The sequence below is a fragment of the Schistocerca gregaria genome, chromosome 11, assembly GCF_023897955.1.
Source record: "Schistocerca gregaria isolate iqSchGreg1 chromosome 11, iqSchGreg1.2, whole genome shotgun sequence".
Taxonomy (NCBI): domain Eukaryota; kingdom Metazoa; phylum Arthropoda; class Insecta; order Orthoptera; family Acrididae; genus Schistocerca; species Schistocerca gregaria.
This window is the reverse complement of record NC_064930.1, coordinates 24,421,452-24,440,712: the sequence shown is the minus strand read 5'-3', so window position 1 is coordinate 24,440,712 and position 19,261 is coordinate 24,421,452. Positions and strand designations below refer to the sequence as shown.

General features: G+C 41.8%; 1 protein-coding gene across 7 annotated transcripts in view; it reads right to left on the bottom strand.

The window, feature by feature from the left end:
- Positions 1–19,261, bottom strand: part of LOC126295422 (uncharacterized) — a 179,271-nt gene that overhangs the window by 25,835 nt on the left and 134,175 nt on the right. For all 7 annotated transcript variants that reach the window (XM_049987903.1, XM_049987900.1, XM_049987905.1 and 4 more), the window contains one exon: positions 9,207–9,284. In XM_049987903.1, the coding sequence (XP_049843860.1) occupies positions 9,207–9,284 (78 nt within the window). The remainder of the gene's footprint in view (positions 1–9,206; positions 9,285–19,261) is intronic.

Genomic DNA, 19,261 nt, shown 5'->3' with positions numbered 1-19,261 from the left:
ATTGTAAAAGAATAGTTGCTACTCACGATACAGCGGAGATGCTGACTTGCAGAGAGGCACCACAAAAAGACTCGCAAAATAAGTTTTCAGCCATCGAGGCCTTTGTCAACACACACACACACACACACACACACACACACACACACACACACACACAGAGAGAGAGAGAGAGAGAGAGAGAGAGAGAGAGAGAATGTGTGTTTTTTGTTTCGGATTAAGGATGAAGTCTTAGGACAACTTTTTTTCACGGTGACTCAAGAATTGATCTAGACTCTGCGCAGTATAAAATTAATTTCAGTGTCACCAGAATTATTTTTATTATTTCATAGCTTGACAATAAAATCAAATAAATGTAACAATACTGTAACAGAATCAAGCAACAAATCATCAATAATAATGTTACAGACAAAGGCACATTATTTTTCCAAACATGTCACAAGTTTTAAACTGATATCGTACGCAGTTTAATATGTAGCACAGCATTTTCTTCATCAGACTTTGTCAACAGCCTTACCATTCACATAAGTAAATCAATTTCACTTCTGCCTAATTTCCCACACAAATAAAAAAAATTTAGCAATCTATTTCCTCTCCTCCTCCTCCTCCTCCTCTCAGTGATATGATGAACTGCCTTCTGCCTAGAAAGGGTACCAACCATGATACACAGCAGGGATCCATTTTAACAACCACCTCCAAACCTCTCTCACGCCCACTCACAGGTGAAAAACCCTGTCTACAGTCCTACTACATTTACCCCACACTTCAAAACTCACTCCCATCACCACACAGAACCCAGAACCTAAACAGACCTAAAAAAACAGTCACAAACCTTTCCCCCACAAATCTTAGCCCCACAGAAATATCAATCCTTCCCCACTCCCAAATTTTATCATGCAGGACTTGTTAAGGACCTTCTCTCATTCTCCCGATCCTACAGTGGGAACACATTTTCGCCACCAACCCTGTCAATCAGATTCAACCAAAGACCAATGTTGAGCTCTGCCTGACTCAGTTCACACCTCCATCCAACCGTGATCCACCCTCACTGCCCCCAAATTATCCCCTGTTAACTTTCCAGAATTTCTGATTCCAGAATTTCTGAACTTCAAAACTTGCATCACCAACATTCGCCAAATCCCTCAACATGCAAACTAACCTTACATCTGCAGAAAGAACTGCAGTCCACCACCTAAAACCTAATCTCAACTTATAATCCTACCTGGGGATGAAGGCTCCACCACTGTTATTTTGAACCACAAGGATTACCTGGCACAAGGACTCCACCAACTGTCAGATACTTCCACCTACAAAGCTTGCCACAGTGACCCCATTCCAGTAATCCAGCATGACCTCCAATCTCTCCTCAAATCCTTAAGTCCATCTCAGAACCTCTCCCCAGAGCCCATCTCTAGCCTCATCCCTACCACTCCCTGCCCTCCTACCTTCTACATGTTTCCTAAAGTCCATAAATCCCACCACTCAAGACACCCCATTGTGGCCGGTTACTGTGCCCCAACTGAGAGAATCTCTGCTCTCATAGACCAACACCTTCAGCCTATTAGCCAGAAACTGCCCTCCTGTATAAAAGATACCAACCGTTTCCTCCACCGACTCCCTACAGTTGCTGACCCTTTACCACACTGCAAGTCACTATTGATGCCACCTCGCTTTACACTAACATCCCTAAGGCCCATGGTCTTGCCACTATTCAAGACTACTTTTACCAATGACCGACAGATTCCAAACCCTCCTTCTTAGTCACCGTGACCAATTATATTCTCACCCATAATTACTTCTCCTTTGAAGGCATTACCTACAAACAAATCTGAGGTACAACTATGGGCATCTGCATGGCACCATCCTATCCCAACCAATTCGTGGTCCATCTACAGGAATCCTTCCTAAACAGCCAGAATCCTAAACACCTCACCTGGTTCAGATTCACTGATGAGATCATGATCTGAGTCGAGGGTGACGACACCCTGTCCATATTCCTCCAGAACCTCAACACCTTCTCCCCCATTTGCTTCACCTGATCCAACTCAACCCAACGAGCCACATTCTTGATCTTGACCTCCACTTCAAAGATGGCTAAAATCAGTACCTCTATCCATAGAAAACATAATAACCACCAACAATACTTCCACTTCGACAGCTGCCACCCATTCCATACCGAGAAGTCCCTTCCGTACAGCCTAGCCAACCGTGGTCGTCGCGTCTCCAGTGACGACCATTCCCTCTCGAAATATACCGAAGGTCTCACTGAAACCTCCACAGACCGTAATTGTACTCCCAACCCCGTACACAAACAAATCTCCCGTGCCTCGTCTTTCCAGTCTCCCATCACCTCCCAAAGTCCCACCGTCCGGCCACACAGGAGCATTCCCCTCGTAACTCAGTACCACCCAGAGTTGGAGCAAATTAATTACATTCTCAGCCAGCATTTTAACTACCTCTCGTTGTGCCCTGAAATGAAAATGTCCTGCCCACTATCCTTCCCAACCCTCCCACAGTGGTATTCCACTGTCCACCGAACCTACACAATATACTCGTCCAGCCCTACACAACCCCTACTCCAACCCCTTACCTCATTGCTCACATCCGTCTAATAGACCTACATACAAGACCTGTCCCATAAATCCTCCAACCACCCCCTACACCAGTCCGGTCACGAACATCACCTATCCCGTCGAGGGCAGGGCTACCTGTGAAACCAATCATGTGATCTACACACTAAGCTGCAACAACTGTGCTGCATTCTATTTGGGCACGACAATCGACAAGTTGTCTGTCCACATGAATAGCCACCGACAAACTGTGGCTGAGAATCAACTGGACCACCCTGTTACTGAGCACAGCACCCAACACGATGTTCTTCATTTCAATGACTGCTTCACAGCCTGTACCATACGGATCCTACTCAACATCACCAGCTTTTCTGAATAGGGCTGGTGGGAACTCTCCCTGTAATATATCTTACATTCTCATAACCCTTCTGACCTCAACCTTCGTTAGTCATTCTCCTCTCCTATCAGTCCCTTCCATGTTTCCATTTAAGCACCATACAGCCCTCTATTCCACCCACACACTTTTTCTTCTCTCCTTTCCCACTACTCCCCCCCCCACATCACCGTTTAACCACCCGACTGCACCTAGCTGCCCCACCCTCTCTCCACCTCATCCCCGCACGATCGTCCCCCACCCCTATTGTGCCACGTCTTCCCTCCCCACCCCAGCCTCCTCCTTACCCCACCCAGTTGCCTTAACCATCATGCACTGCTGCTGGTGCTTGTAGTACGGCTGCAGCTGCGAGACAGACACTGAGGTATTTCAGTTGTATTTGCACTCTCTCTCTCTCTCTCTCTCTCTCTCTCTCTCTCTCTCTCTCTCTCTCTCTCTCTGTGTGTGTGTGTCTGTGTTTTGGCAAAGGCCTCATTGGCCGAAAGCTTATTTTGCGAGTCTTTTTGTGGTGCCTCTCTGCAAGCCAGCATCTCCGATATGTGGTGAGTAGCAACTATCCTTTTCATAACATTGTTAAACAGGAAAGAATGTCTTTTAATTTGTCATCTTTAAGAGAAAGTCCCCCCCATGAGCCATGGACCTTGCCGTTGGTCGGGAGGCTTGCGTGCCTCAGCGATACAGATAGCCGTACCGTAGGTACAACCACAACGGAGGGGTATCTGTTGAGAGGCCAGACAAACGTGTGGTTCGTGAAGAGGGGCAGCAGCCTTTTCAGTAGTTGCAGGGGCAACAGTCTGGATGATTGACTGATCTGGCCTTGTAACACTAGCAAAAACGGACTAGCTGTGCTGGTACTGCGAACGGCTGAAAGCAAGGAAACTACAGCCATAATTTTTCCCGAGGGCATGCAGCTTTACTGTATGATTAAATGATGATGGCGCCCTCTTGGGTAAAATATTCCGGAGGTAAAATAGTCCCCTATTTGGATCTCCGGGTGTGGACTACTCAAGAGGGTGTCGTTATCAGGAGAAAGACAACTGGCGTTCTACGGATCGGAGGGTGGAATGTCAGATCCCTTAATCGGGCAGGTAGGTTAGAAAATTTAAAAAGGGAAATGGATAGGTTAAAGTTAGATATAGTGGGAATTAGTGAACTTCAGTGGCAGGAGAAACAAGACTTCTGGTCGGGTGAATACAGGGTTATAAACGCAAAATCAAATAGGGGTAATGCAGGAGTAGGTTTAATAATCAATAGGAAAATAGTAATGCGGGTAAGCTACTGCAAACAGCATAGTGAACGCATTGTTGGGGACAAGATAGATACGAAACCCACACATACTACAGTAGTACAAGTTTCTATGCCAACTAGCTCTGCAGATGACGAAGAAATTGAACAAATGTATGATGAAATAAAAGGAATTAATCAGATAGTGAAGGGAGACGAAAATTTAATAGTCATGGGTGATTGGAATTTGAGTGTAGGAAAAGGGAGAGAAGGAAACATAATAGGTGAATATGGATTGGGGCAAAGAAATGAAAGAGGAAGCCGCCTGGTAGAATTTTGCACAGAGCACAACTTAATCATAGCTAACACTTGGTTTAAGAATCATGAAAGAAGGTTGTATACATGGAAGAACCCTGGAGATACGAAAAGGTAGCAGATAGGTTATATAATGGTAAGACAGAGATTTAGGAACCAGGTTTTAAATTGTAAGACATTTCCAGGGGCAGATGTGGACTCTGACCACAATCTATTGGTTATGAACTGTAGATTAAAACTGAAGAAACTACAAAAAGGTGCTAATTTAAGGAGATGGGACCTGGATAAACTGAAAGAACCAGAGCTTGTACAGAGTTTCAGGGAGAGCATAAGGGAACAATTGACAGGAATGGAGGAAAGAAATACAGTAGAAGAAGAATGGGTAGCTCTGAGAGATGAAATAGTGACGGCAGCAGAAGATCAAGTAGGTAAAAAGACGAGGGCTAATAGAAATCCTTGGGTAACAGAAAAAATATTGAATTTAATTGATGAAAGGAGAAAATATAAAAATGCAGTAAATGAAGCAGGCAAAAAGGAATACAGACGTCTCAAAAATGAGATAGACAGGAAGAGCAAAATGGCTAAGCAGGGATGGCCAGAGGACAAATGTAAGGATGTAGAGGCTTATCTCACTAGGGGTAAGACAGATACTGCCTACTGGAAAATTAAAGAGACCTTTGGAGAAAAGAGAACCACTTGTATGAATATCAAGAGCTCAGATGGGAACCCAGTTCTAAGGAAATAAGGGAAGGCGGAAAGGTGGAAGGAGTATGTAGAGGGTTTATACAAGGGCGATGTACTTGAGGACAATATTATGGAAATGGAAGAGGATGTAGATGAAGATAAAATGGGAGATACGATACTGCGTGAAGAGTTTGACAGAGCACTGAAAGACCTGAGTCAAAACAAGGCCCCGGGAATAGACAACATTCCATTAGAACTACTTACGGCCTTGGGAGAGCCAGTCATGACAAAACTCTATCATCTGGTGAGCAAGATGTATGAGACAGGCGAAATACCCTCAGACTTCAAGAAGAATATTATAATCCCAATCCCAAAGAAAGCAGGTGTTGACAGATGTGAAAATTACCAAACTATCAGTTTAATAAGCCAAAGCTGCAAAATACTAACGCGAATTCTTTACAGACGGTTGAAAAAACTGGTAGAAGCGGACCTTGAAGAAGATCAGTTTGGATAACATTGGAACATGTGAGGCAATACTGACCTTACGACTTATCTTAGAAGAAAGATTAAGAAAAGGCAAACCTACGTTTCTAGCATTTGTAGACTTCGAGAAAGCTTTTGACAATGTTGACTGGAATACTCTTTTTCAAATTCTGAAGGTGGCAGGGTAAAATACAGGGAGTGTAAGGCTATTTACAATTGGTACAGAAACCAGATAGCAGTCATAAGAGTCGAGGGACATGAAAGGGAAGCAGTGGTTGGGAAGGGAGTGAGACAGGGTTGTAGCCTCTCCCCGATGTTATTCAATCTGTATATTGAGCAAGCAGTAAAGGAAACAAAAGAAAAATTCGGAGTAGGTATTAAAATTCACGGAGAAGAAATATAAACTTTGAGGTTCGCCGATGACATTGTAATTCTGTCAGAGACAGCAAAGGACTTGGAAGAGTAGTTGAACGGGATGGACAGTGCCTTGAAAGGATGGTATAAGATGAACATAAACAAAAGCAAAACGATGATAATGGAATGTAGTCAAATTAAATCGGGTGATGCTGAGGGAAATAGGTTAGGAAATGAGACACTTGAAGTAGTAAAGGAGTTCTGCTAATTAGGGAGTAAAATACTGATGATGGGCGAAGTAGAGAGGATATAAAATGTAGACTGGCAATGGCAAGGAAAGCGTTTCTGAAGAAGAGAAATTTGTTAACATCGAGTATAGATTTAAGTGTCGGGAAATCATTTCTGAAAGTATTTGTATGGAGTGTAGCCATGTGCGGAAGTGAAACAGGGACGATAAATAGTTTGGACTAGAAGAGAATAGAAGCTTTCAAAATGTGGTGCTACAGAAGAATGCTGAAGATTAGATGGGTAGATCACATAACTAATGAGGAAGTATTGAATAGAATTGGGGAGAAGAGGAGTTTGTGGCACAACTTGACAAAAAGAAGGGACCGGTTGGTATGACATGTTTTGAGGCATCAAGGGATCAGAAATTTAGCACTGGAGGGCATCGTGAAGGGTAAAAATTGTAGATGGAGTCCAAGAGATGAATACACTAAGTAGATTCAGAAGGATGTAGGTTGCAGTAAGTACTGGGAGACGAAAAAGCTTGCATAGGATGGAGTAGCATGGAGAGCTGCATCAAACCAGTTACAGGACTGAAGACCACCACAACAACAACAACAACAACAACAACAACAACAACAACAAGAGAAAGTGGACCACCCTATTTTGTTTCAAATACGTCCATTAATGACTTACTGCTCGAAGGCCTTTCACATTTCAATAGGGAAACCAATTCCTGTCAGCCATTGTACGTATCACAAAACAATGTCGGAGTAGGTTGTTGCAGGTCGACACAAAGTACTAGTCTCAGACACTTTGCTATGCTGAACTTCTGTTCATTACACACTCTTTCAGGTTTGCAGAATAAATGTTTCAGTGCAGAGAAACTGAAGAAAAACCTTCGAGTAGTTTGTGTCAACTGGGATGACTTTCTGTTTTTGAATGTTTTAATTACTTCTCCCGAGTGATCACATTTATAAGCTCTCTGGGTAACATACTGTGTACAACCTGAAGAGAGCTGTTATCAATGCATTTGAAATGAACTGACTTCAATGCATACAACCAAAATCGCACTAACATCCAGTTCTCCTTTTGTCTGCAACAACTGCCCGAATACATTATTACTACTTCATCTTAGATGTCATCGTTTTCAAAATATATCTTTATACAATTTGCTACTTCATCTGGTCCTCATTTAGCTACTGGTTCACCCCAGTGGAGAAAATGTCCCCAATGAGCTACAAAGCAATGGGAACTGAAATTGTTGACCATATTTTATACCTGTTGAACATTTACCCCATGCTCAATTTGTGTGTAGTGTCTGTTGCACATTGAATGTGATTTTGTGAAAATTATTACCTTGTTTTTATACTATAATTGCTTCTTGTACTGCCAGCATTTGAAATGCTGAATGTTTTGACAGGAAGTGATGTGGCAGCCAATGTGACTTGGCCTTTATTCAGTGCCTTCCATTGTTTGGTACTTGCTTTCACTTCGTTGCCATCACCTGTTAGCACTCACGTTTAAGAGCCTTCAGTTTTCATATCTTGTTATCTTTGAAATAAATTCAGTGCAATTCAAATCAATTTATAACAAAATTCCCATTTGTAAGGCACTTTCTTCGTTCAATACCACCATGTGCTCATGTTTTGGTTTAACAGCTTTCTGTCCTGTATTTTCTGTACTCTGTCTATTACAATGTGCATTTAAACTGAATCTGTTTCTTAGCTCACATTTTGACCTTTGTTTGAGTATTTTAATGGTAAGTTTACATATTCATTCTGCATTTTAAAACTGAGGGAGTGGTGTCTCTTTGCAACCACGTGAAGTCGTGGTAAAGAGTCTCTGTTCTTTTCTTTTCTCCTCTGCGTAAATCTATCAACTGCTTGTGGGTGTTAAGTGAGAGTACGGTTAACCCATTCTTTGATTATTCCCATTCCATAAACCACTAATTTAGAAGCAGACTCAAAATCGAGGTTTAAGGTTTATGAAGTATGGAACTTAATATATATCAAGCACCAGCAATCACCACATTTAAGTATGTTCAAATGTTTTTTTCGTTAAGTTATCAAAGTCAATAAATATTCATTTTTACCGTTAAGTCTATTCAGGCTTTCTGTAACTGAAATTCATCCCACACCTTTCCCCACCTCTGACCCAGGGTGCACCTTGCGGCACTTCCTTCCGCAATAATTCAATACCGGGCATTGTTTTTCATGGATTATGAATTATTTAAATTAGGTCAAGGTTAGATAAGTTGGACCTTATATTTTAAATGCATGGCTGTAACTATCAAATCAGATCCAAAACTATTCAGGCTGCAGCCCCAATCTTTAAGTAGGCAAATTCCTGTGAAGTAAGCGAGATAGTGGTTTCTCTATTTAATATTCCAATCCCTAACAACTAATGTAGCAAACTTTCAATATAATCACCAATATCACCTCAAATGCATTAATAAACGTAAATAATTAGTAACACATCATTTTCTACTCCAAAACCTTTAATAATTTGCAAGAACCACAAGATTATGGTGTGGATATTGCAATATTTCTTTGAACTATAATTTTGATTTGATTTTCATCCAGCTCATAAGCAAAACCACTAGTTTTAATTAGTCAAATCTTGCCTTGGTGCATAATGCATTAATTGGCTGAAGTATATCAATAGTTACCTCACTTAGTAGTGGTTCTTGAAATTTTGTGAGCAGCCTTTTATCGAATATTTGGCATCTATCTTCATGTGTCTACCAGTTCAAGTTTTTTTTTAACAACTTTGCAATGCTCTCCTGTGATTCAAATTAACCTTGTGTCATGCCTATAAAGTTACTCCTGTGAGTAAAGCATGATTAAAGAGCAGTGTCAGGTTTTGTTAGCACAATAGTATTGTAAATTAAAAAGAGAAATAAATAACAAAGAGGATGAAAACAAGAAAAGTGTCTCAGAGTGTAAGGCTCTTCCTACCTGTGCGGTGACCAGCTCTCCAGGTTGCACCCTGTTGTCAAAGGGTTCCTCTTTAGGGACGACAAAACGCTCAGCTTCCTATGGCATAAAATGTCTCATTATAAAACGATCCAAGTTCTACATTACTTGCTATGCAGGCAACATAGCAAGTAACAAATACCGGGAACAGTGCAGACAAGCTCTCACATATAAACAAAAAGTTAGTATCTTCTGATCTCGCAATGTAGCTAACGTCATAGAAATTTTGTGCAAATTATATTTTACCATCACAGATTGATCAAATTCTTAGTGAAGAAACTCATTTTAATTCCTAAGACTCAAGACATAGGGAAAACTTTCCTCAAATTCTTCACTTATACGCAGTCCACTGGATGTCACAGAACATAAGAAAACAAAAAATATTCCACAACACATTTCACACGGAGACTGTAAACAGAACTTGAGCACACAATCAAGAATTATCAGGAACAGAGGAGTGACAATAACATCGGCAGAGGACACTGATTGCATCTACTAACATCTGAAGTTGTGTTTGTAATGTTGGATCTTATTCTTTTGTGCTTTGGTAATTTTTATTTATTATTTCCCTTTGACACAAGGAAAAGGTTCTATGAGGAATATTTTTTCCCCCATAAAAAGAGGCCTGTTGTTGTGGTCTTCAGTCCTGAGACTGGTTTGATGCAGCTCTCCATGCTACTCTATCCTGTGCAAGCTTCTTCATCTTCCAGTACTTACTGCAACCTACATCCTTCTGAATCTGTTTAGTGTATTCATCTCATGGTCTCCCTCTATGATTTTTACCCTCCATGCTGCCTTCCAATACTAAATTGGTGATCCTTTGATGCACCAGAACATGTTCTACCAACCGATCTCCTCTTCTAGTGAAGTTGCGCCGCAAATTTCTCTTTTCCCAAATTCTATTCAATACCTCCTCATTAGTTATGTGATCTACCCATCTAATCTTCAGCATTCTTCTGTAGCACCACATTTCGAAAGCTTCTATTCTCTTCTTGTCAAAACTATTTATTGTGCACATTTCACTTCCATACATGGCCACACTCCACACAAATACTTTCAGAAACGACTTCCTGATGCTTAAATCTATACTCGATGTTAACAAATTTCTCTTTTTCAGAAACGCTTTCCTTGCCATTGCCAGTCTACATTTTATATCCTCTCTACTTAGACCATCATCAGTTATTTTGCTCCCCAAATAGCAAAACTCCTTTACTACTTTAAGTGTCTCATTTCCTAATCTAATTCCTTCAGCATCACCCGACTTAATTCGACTACATTCCATTATCCTCGTTTTGTTTTTGTTGAAGTTCATCTTATACCCTCCTTTCAAGACACTGTCCATTCCGTTCAGCTGCTCTTCCAGGTCCTCTGCCATCTGACAGAATTACAATGTCATCGGCGAACCTCAAAGTTTTTATTTCTTCTCCATGTATTTTAATACCTACTCCGAATTTTTCTTTTGTTTCCTTTACTGCTTGCTCAATATACAGATTGAATAACATCAGGGAGAGGCTACAACCCTGTCTCACTCCACCTACTCCGAATTTTTCTTTTGTTTCCCTTACTGCTTGCTCAATATACAGATTGAATAACATCGGGGAGAGGCTACAACCCTGTCTCACTCCCTTCCCAACCACTGCTTCCCTTTCATGTCCCTCGACTCTTATAACTGCCATCTTGTTTCTGTACAAATTGTACATAGCCTTTCCCTCCCTGTATTTTACTCCTGCCACTTTCAGAATTTGAAAGAGAGTATTCCAGTTAACATTGTCAAAAGCTTTTTCTAAGTCTACAAATGCTAGAAACGTAGGTTTGCCTTTCCTTAATTATTGCACCACTTGTTCCAGTATTTCTAGGAAATCCAAACTGATCTTCCCTGAGGTCGGCTTCTACTAGTTTTTCCATTCATCCATAAAGAATTTGTGTTAGTATTTTGCAGCTGTGACTTATTAAACTGATAGTTCGGTAATTTTCACATCTGTCAACACCTGTTTTCTTTGAGATTGGAATTACTGTATTCTTCTAGAAGTCTCAGGCATTTCGCCTGTCTCATGCATCTTGCTCACCAGATGGTAATGTTTTGTCAGGTCTTCAGTCAAGTCCCAAGTCTATCACGTACATTGTCTTCCATTTCCAAACTATTGTCCTTAAGTACATCACCCTTGTATAGACCCTATATATTCTCCTTCCACCTTTCTGCCTTCCCTTCTTTGCTTAGAACTGGGTTGCCATCTGAGCTCTTGATATTCATACACGTGGTTCTCTTATCTCCAAAGGTCTCTTTAATTTTCCTGTAGGCAATATCTATCTTGCCCCTAGTGAGATAAGCCTCTACATCCTTACATTTGCCCTCTAGCCATCCCTGCTTAGCCATTTTGCACTTCCTGTCGATCTCGTTTTTGAGACGTTTTTATTACTTCTTCCCACTTCATTTAATGCATATTTATATTTTCTCCTCTTTATCAATTAAAATCAATATCTCTTCTGTTACCCAAGGATTTCTACTAGCCCTCGTCTTTTTACCTACTCGCTCCTTTGCTGCCTTCACTACTAGATCCCTCAAATCTACCCATTCGTCTTCTACTGTATTTCTTTCCCCCATTCCTGCCATTTGTTCCCTTACGCTCTCCCTAAAAATCTGTACAACCTCTGGTTTAGTCAGTTTATCTAGGTCCCATCTCCTTAAATTACCACCTTTTTGCAGATCCTTCAGTTTTAATCTACAGTTCATAACCAATAGATTGTAGTCAGAGTCCACATCTGCCCCTGGAAATGTCTAACAATTTAAAACCTGGTTCCTAAATCTCTGTCTTACCATTATACAATCTATGTGATACCTTTTAGTATCTCCAGGGTTCTTCCATGTATACAACTATCTTTCATGATTCTTGAACCAAGTGTTAGCTATGATTAAGTTATGCTCTGTTTTATTCTACCAGGCAGCTTCCTCTTTCATTTCTTTGCCCCAATCCATATTCACCTACTACGTTTCCTTCTCTTCCTTTTCCGACAACCAAATTCCAGTCACCCACGACTATTAAATTTCTGTCTCCCTTCACTACCTGAATAATTTCTTTTATCTCTTCGTCATCTGCGCAGCTAGTTGGCATATAAACTTGTACTACTGTGGTAGGTGTGGGCTTCGTGTCTATCTCAGCCACAATAATGCGTTCACTACGCCTAGAGGTCTAATATCTGAAATAATAGATGTTTTATGCTATACAACACTGAGACATTGTGCATATGCACTGTCCAGTCGCATTAACGTGACCAGCCCCTGCAGCATGAACTACTGAGAGAAATGCAGGAAGAGCCGACGAGGTTCTGGAAGGTGCAGACAGGGACGTGTGCCACTGCTGACTCCAGTGCCGTGCCCAGTTGCGTCGGGTCTCTCGACTCGGGGTCCACAGTGCAAACAGCCCGATACAGACAGTCCTGCCGATTCTCGATTGGGTTAAAATCCGGGGAGTTTGGTGGCCAGACAAATACACTAAACTCGTCTTGGTGGTCTCCGAGCCACGCATGTATGCTGTAACCTATTTGACACTATATATTGTCCTGCTGGTAGATGCCATTGTGCCGAGGAAAAACAGACTGCACGCAGGAGTGGACATAGCCCCTGTGATATTCGCTATTTTTGACTTCATTAAAACAGCAAATACGAGTAGTTAATACTTTCAGCCAGAAGGCAAATACTTGTTTATAAATAATGATTAATGTATAATACGGCGTTGCATAGTGCCGGTTGAATTTTCCAAATAATGAATTCATCGTCCTTGAGCGGCAATATAAACAGAAAAATACCGATAGATATGCGATACTTCACTATTTTGTTCGCTGGAAAACAAATGAAGCCTTGAGCGCTAAAGACTCGTACTGTTTTTCTTAAGTAATACGGACGCAGATTTGTGGCGGTCTGATAATTTTTTTACTAAATAAATGAAAACGTGTTCTGTCTAAGTTTGAGTGAAGTGTAAGAAGAACTGTTATAACTTATCGTGACGACGCATGAGCGACTCAAAAGGACAATGGCTACATAAAAGAGCACTCAATGGAGATGAAACGGACGTCATAATCTACCGTCATTGTAGTACTAAGCTTACGGTACGTTTTACGTTTTAGTTATAATAAATATTTGTTCTGGGAATACTGAACCATTTAGCAGTGCTCATTCCTATCATCTCCTCAGTATTATTTTCATTTTAATTATGCATTTTGCTAAGATTACAGACACCAAGATCAGCAGTCCAATGTGTGTGTCACATTGATAAAAAGAAAAATGTTTTATAGTCATCTTGCATCAGCTTTAATATTGAATTTCCCTTTTGTGTGATGTTACAGTTGTTTTTGCGCCCTTAACAACTTTCTGGTCCCTTGGGATATTGCTTTGTCGTAACAATAACTTCACGACCAAGTATGATCGTATCTACGATCATGAAGTAATTAGAAAGACGATAATGCAATTTCTTAATCAATAGCACGATAGCTGCGACTGCCTCAAGCCACGCAAAACTGCAAGTAAAAACTATTCACATTTCATGATGCAATATTTTATGACAATGGTCAATCCATGATTCTTACGCCAATTGTGATCGATAAAACAGTAAGAGAAATCTCAAATTCCAACTTTTCCATTGAATAACATCACTTTTATTTTGTAACATCACACACTCGTGTCGATCCATTCTGCCTTCCAGAATGACAGACCACGTAGGGAACACCACGAGAACCGTAACCCTCCCTCTCTGGCCCGAACACTTCTCACGATTGTTGCAGGGTGTCTGCTATCTACCTGTCGGAGCATAAACCTTTGCTCATCTGAAAAGGATACATTTCACCACTCACTGGACATCCAGTTGTGGTACTGGTGTGTAAATTCCAGTCTTCGTTGCTGATCGACAGCAGTCAGGATTGGTGCGCGGACCAGGTGCCTTTTGTGGAGGCCCATACGTGGCACCATTTGATAAACGGTAATCGAGGAGACACAGTTTGTGTCGATTATGACGTTTGGTTTGTGGGGCGCTCAACTGCGCAATCATCAGCATCTGTACAAAGTCCCAATTTTCACACAATCCATTTTCTTCTCACACTCCAATCTAGTCACTCTCACAGATGATGATGATGATTGTAGCGGGACTTTGAATTTAGCTGCGCTACACTCATTCCCTCAGGCATAAATTATACAGTCGCAGCGGTACAAGCGCTTGACGGCAGAGAAAATACTAAAATTTTAACTTTTTTTTCCTATCCATTTCTTTATTGTCTCTTGAGAGTGGAAGATTAATGCAGACGTGATCTGATGGTATGACAAAAAAAATTATTAATGTGTAGACATATTGTGGAAGTTATGACGACATTTGGAGCAGCGAAGCAATGTAAAATAAATTGTATTTAATATTGAGACAGTTTTGTGTACATTAGAAATTCCTGGACGATGAAACTTATTGCAAGATTTCGGAGCACGCTTTTCACGCAAAAATGAAGTAGGAGATTTTTGAAGACCTGGACGCCGTGCGAAAGAAGACACGTTAATGTGGTAAAGAATGAACTCTTATCTACGCCATTTCCCCCTGTTAGTCACATTTGTTATTCTCTGTCTTTTTTCAAACAATTTTTGTAGTGGAAATTGGTTTGACTTTTGCTCAGAAATGCCACAAGGACCACCCCAACAATAGCTTTTCCGAATCACGAAGTCCGATAACTTTTCTGTAATACGAAGTCCGATTTGCATTTCATTCTTTCCTTTTTTTTTCACAGTCATTAATGATTTTAAAAAAAAACCTTTTTAGTCACAATTTTTTCCCAGATTTTCAACCTTTTCTTTTTTATTAACCACTACATGATGATGATGATGGACCAGGAATCGAACCTGGGACCTTGTGACCCAGAGGCAACAACGCTGGCTCCTAGACGGTGAGCTGCGGACAACAGAGTTGTCAGCCCCACGGTTCAACTGGGCAGTCAGTAGCTCAACAGTCGCACATCTATTCGCCCGTGCACACCTCCGCAGCCAAAGTACATCCCTGTCATCTGTGGCCACTGGTGCGGCACAGCTGCCCCAGCACTGGCTTTCAGTAGTGCCGTCTTACCGTGCACAGCATGCTTTAACCGGGTCAGCACACAAATGGTTTACCAACATAGCTATTTCGAAAATGCCAAACGACACACTTCACACGCCCTCCACGGGTAGCACTGTCATCTGCTGACTATGAGTGGTTATTGCAGGCTGACGAACACAGATCGTGGTCATATTAAAGTCACTGGACCATATATTAATATAAACAAACACTATTTTCACTAAAAACTTTTTTAACTATGAGAAATCTGCTCTATTAAGGAAGGGGGTACAGTTTTTTAATATGCATCTTGTACTTGGAAATAAAACAGATGTACACTATGTAATCAAAAGTATCCGGACATCCCCAAAAATATAAGTTTTTCATATTGGTGCATTGTACTGGCACATACTGCCAGGTACTCCATATCAGCAACCGCAGTAGTCATTAGACATTGTGGGAGAGCAGAATGGGGCACTCCGTGGAACTCACCGACCTCGAACGTGGTCAGGTGATTGGGTGTCACTTGTGTCATACGTATGTACGCGAGATTGTCACACTCCTAAACATCCCTAGGTCCACTTTTTCCGATGTGATAGTGAAATGGGTATGTGAAGGGACACGTACAACACAAAAGCGTACAGGCTGACCTTGTTTTTTGGCCGACAGAGACTGTGACAGTCCAAGAGGGTCATAATGTGTAATAGGCAGACATTTATCCGAGATCAGCACACAGGAATTCCAAACTGCACAGGATCCACTGTAAGAAATATGACAGTTCGGCAGGAGGTGAGAAGCTCCTCATAAGCCACACATCATGCCGGTAAATGCCAAACGACGCCTCGCTCGGTGTAAGGAGAATCGACATTGGACAATTGAACAGTGGAAAACCGTTGTGTGGAGTGACGAATCACGGTACACAATGTGGCTATCCGATGGCAGGGTGTGAGTACGGTGAATGCCCAGTAAACATCGTCTGCTAGCATATGCAGTGCCAACAGTAAAACTCTGAGGCAGTAGTGTTACGTTGTGGTCATACTGACCTGCACCATCAACCTCAAATTTCGGTTCTATCTCGCACTGCTCTGCAACACTGTGCCTAGATATTTAACTGACATGAGTATTTCAACCAGAAAACATTAATACTCTATTTGTAGATTACAAAATTGTATTTCCTACTCACCCTCATTATCTTATATTCTTCCACATTTAGAGCAAGCTGCCACTCATCACACCAAACAGAAGTACTGTCCACATCATCCTGCAGCCTCCTACAGTCACTCAATGATGACACTCTGCTGTACACCATGGCGTCGTCAACACACAGTGGCAAGTCACTACTCACCCTTCCCGTCAGATCGTTTACGGGTACGAAGAACCGTCACAGCTCTCTTGGGCACTCCTGACGACACCCTCACCTCTCACAGACACACACCTTCCACGACAATCTGCCGTGTTCTTTTGCTCGAGAAGTCTTCGAGCCACTCACATATATAGGAACCTATTCCACATGGCCCTTCAACTACGTTTCATAAGGTATCTCACAAGAAAACGGCAAGCCCAGTTTTTGAAGACGACCACCATTCGAGGGAACTACATTGCTGTTCCTGCCGATAGTGGAAGTTTGGGAGGGGGATGGAGAGATTTTTGTGGAAATGTCACCAGAGTGTGGTACTGAGGGATGCTTTTTGGTATGGAGTATTCGTACAGTTCCTTGCGGTGCCACAGGAACTTTTCTTTTTGTACTGGTTCACTAAATAAGGCAATACGCTATTGAGAATACAACACTGCAAGTACCATTTGCTCTCTCAGTCCCCCTTAACCTCCATGCAGTTCAGCCAACCTTCCCAAAGTTTCCCAAACCCATCCCATAAGCAGCTCTGTGGCATCATGCACATCCACTCTCACACCGCCTCCACAACTTCGTCGTATGGCAAAAACTTTCATTCACAGAGGTGCTGCCGTGTCAGATCGAGAAGGTGGAACTCACCCGGAACCGTGTCACATTTGTACGGTGGGAGTTCCAGAACCCTAAACCGATATTTTGAACAGAATGTATCGCTTTCCCAGGTGCTGCTTGGGGAAAGGTACTACAATTATGTTATTCCCTTTTATCGTTATTTACACAATGAATAACTGTGAAATAAGAAAAGAATATTGTCCGTGACTTGTACTGAACATATGGTACTAATTAATGGGTATTTGTATATCTTACCGGAAAGCCGTCAGTTGCATCACTTAATACTAATCTCAGCAAAAGCACATATTAACTGTATCACTTAACACTAATCGCAGCAAAAGCACATATTAACTGTTAATTTATACTACTACTGAAGATGTAAATAAATAATTTATTGGTGAATGTGAAAATGTTATTTGACCTGAAAAATTTACATTAGTATTCATGTTTTCTAACTACAAACTTTTACGTCATCTGCATATGCACTCTGGAAAACCAATGTGAATTGCATCACAAAGGGCATTTCCCACTGTACCGAGTACTGGGTTTCTTCCTGTTCCAACTGCATATAGAGTAGAGGTTAAATAATTTTTAGAAATGACTGTGTGTATACTGTTGTGTGTCTACTATTATCTTCTTGGTCACTATGGGAATAATATAAATGGGCCAGAAGTGTGTTTCTACTTTCCTCACTTAATCCTTTGCAATCAAATTTTTCTATCCACTGCATTCTGCTCAGCTCTTATTTATTTTACAATAACGGAAATGTGTCAGACATCGTCCAACATCAGAGCAACTCTGATGAGTCAAAACATTATAAGCACCTACTTAATAGCTTCTTTGTTTTTCGAACAAAATACATGACCGATTCTGCATATTACGGATCCGACATTTTCTCGGTAGGGTTTTGGAGGTATGTGGCATTAGATGTCTACGCACAGGTGACGTAATTCACGCAAATAATGGGCCAACAATTTGTGTATGTGGTGATGGCACCTGATAGCAACCCAAACGGTTTCTGTAGGACTTACATCGGGCAAATTTGGCCACAGGTGCCAATACGAGTTCGCTACAGTCCTCCTCAAATCACTGCAGCATGGCTGTGGCTCCCAGACACAGACAATTATATTGCCGAACGGTGATATTGCTGTCGAGGGAGACTTCACGCACGTATGGGTGCAAGTGATTCGCAACAATCGGTGTGGCTTCGATTAGTACTACAGGCCCGCACAAGCGCAGGAGAACGTCTCTCGTAGCATAATACTGCTCCCACCATCCCAAGCCCACGTCTGTGGTGTGCCGCTCATTTCGAGTTGCCATTCACCTCGACGATGGTATTTGTGAAGACGGTGTCGACCTCGTGTAGCAAAAATGTGATTCACGCAGAGCCAACAAGTTTCCACCGATCGCCTGTCTAATCCCGATGGTCACGTGCCCACTGCAATCTTAACTGACCATGTCGTCAGGTCGACATGTCGTGCTCTGCCGTGGAGCTCCACGTTAGACGACGTACGACGAACTGTGTGCTCTGAAAAACTTGTAAGTGCACCAGCATTTTCCTCATCTGGCACAGATCACTGTCTACCCTACTTCACAGAGCACACGTGCCTGCGAGCACCACATTCTGTGAAAAGTCATCGACTCCAAACCATTTGGCATCTAGTGTCCTCCGACCTCTTTCTGTAGACGATCGTGACGGTAGCGCACAAACTTTCGACAAGCTTTGGCGTTTTCGAGATACTCGTCCAAGAGCTCTGTGTAATAATAGTCTGCCCCTTGTCGAAGTCACTTACCTCAATGGATTTTCCCATTTGGAGCTCATATCTTACACACTTTTCTTAGTGTGTCACTTGCCCACAACACACCAGGTGGCATCCGGTGTTGGGGTGAGCTACTGTCACAATGTTTTGGTTCACTAGTGTACAGCAACAAGTTACAATGTCGGACACAGTCCGACTGTGAATCTGGAAGGGTTAACACTGGTTGTCCAAGTTTTGTGAGTAGCCTTTCACAGGACACTT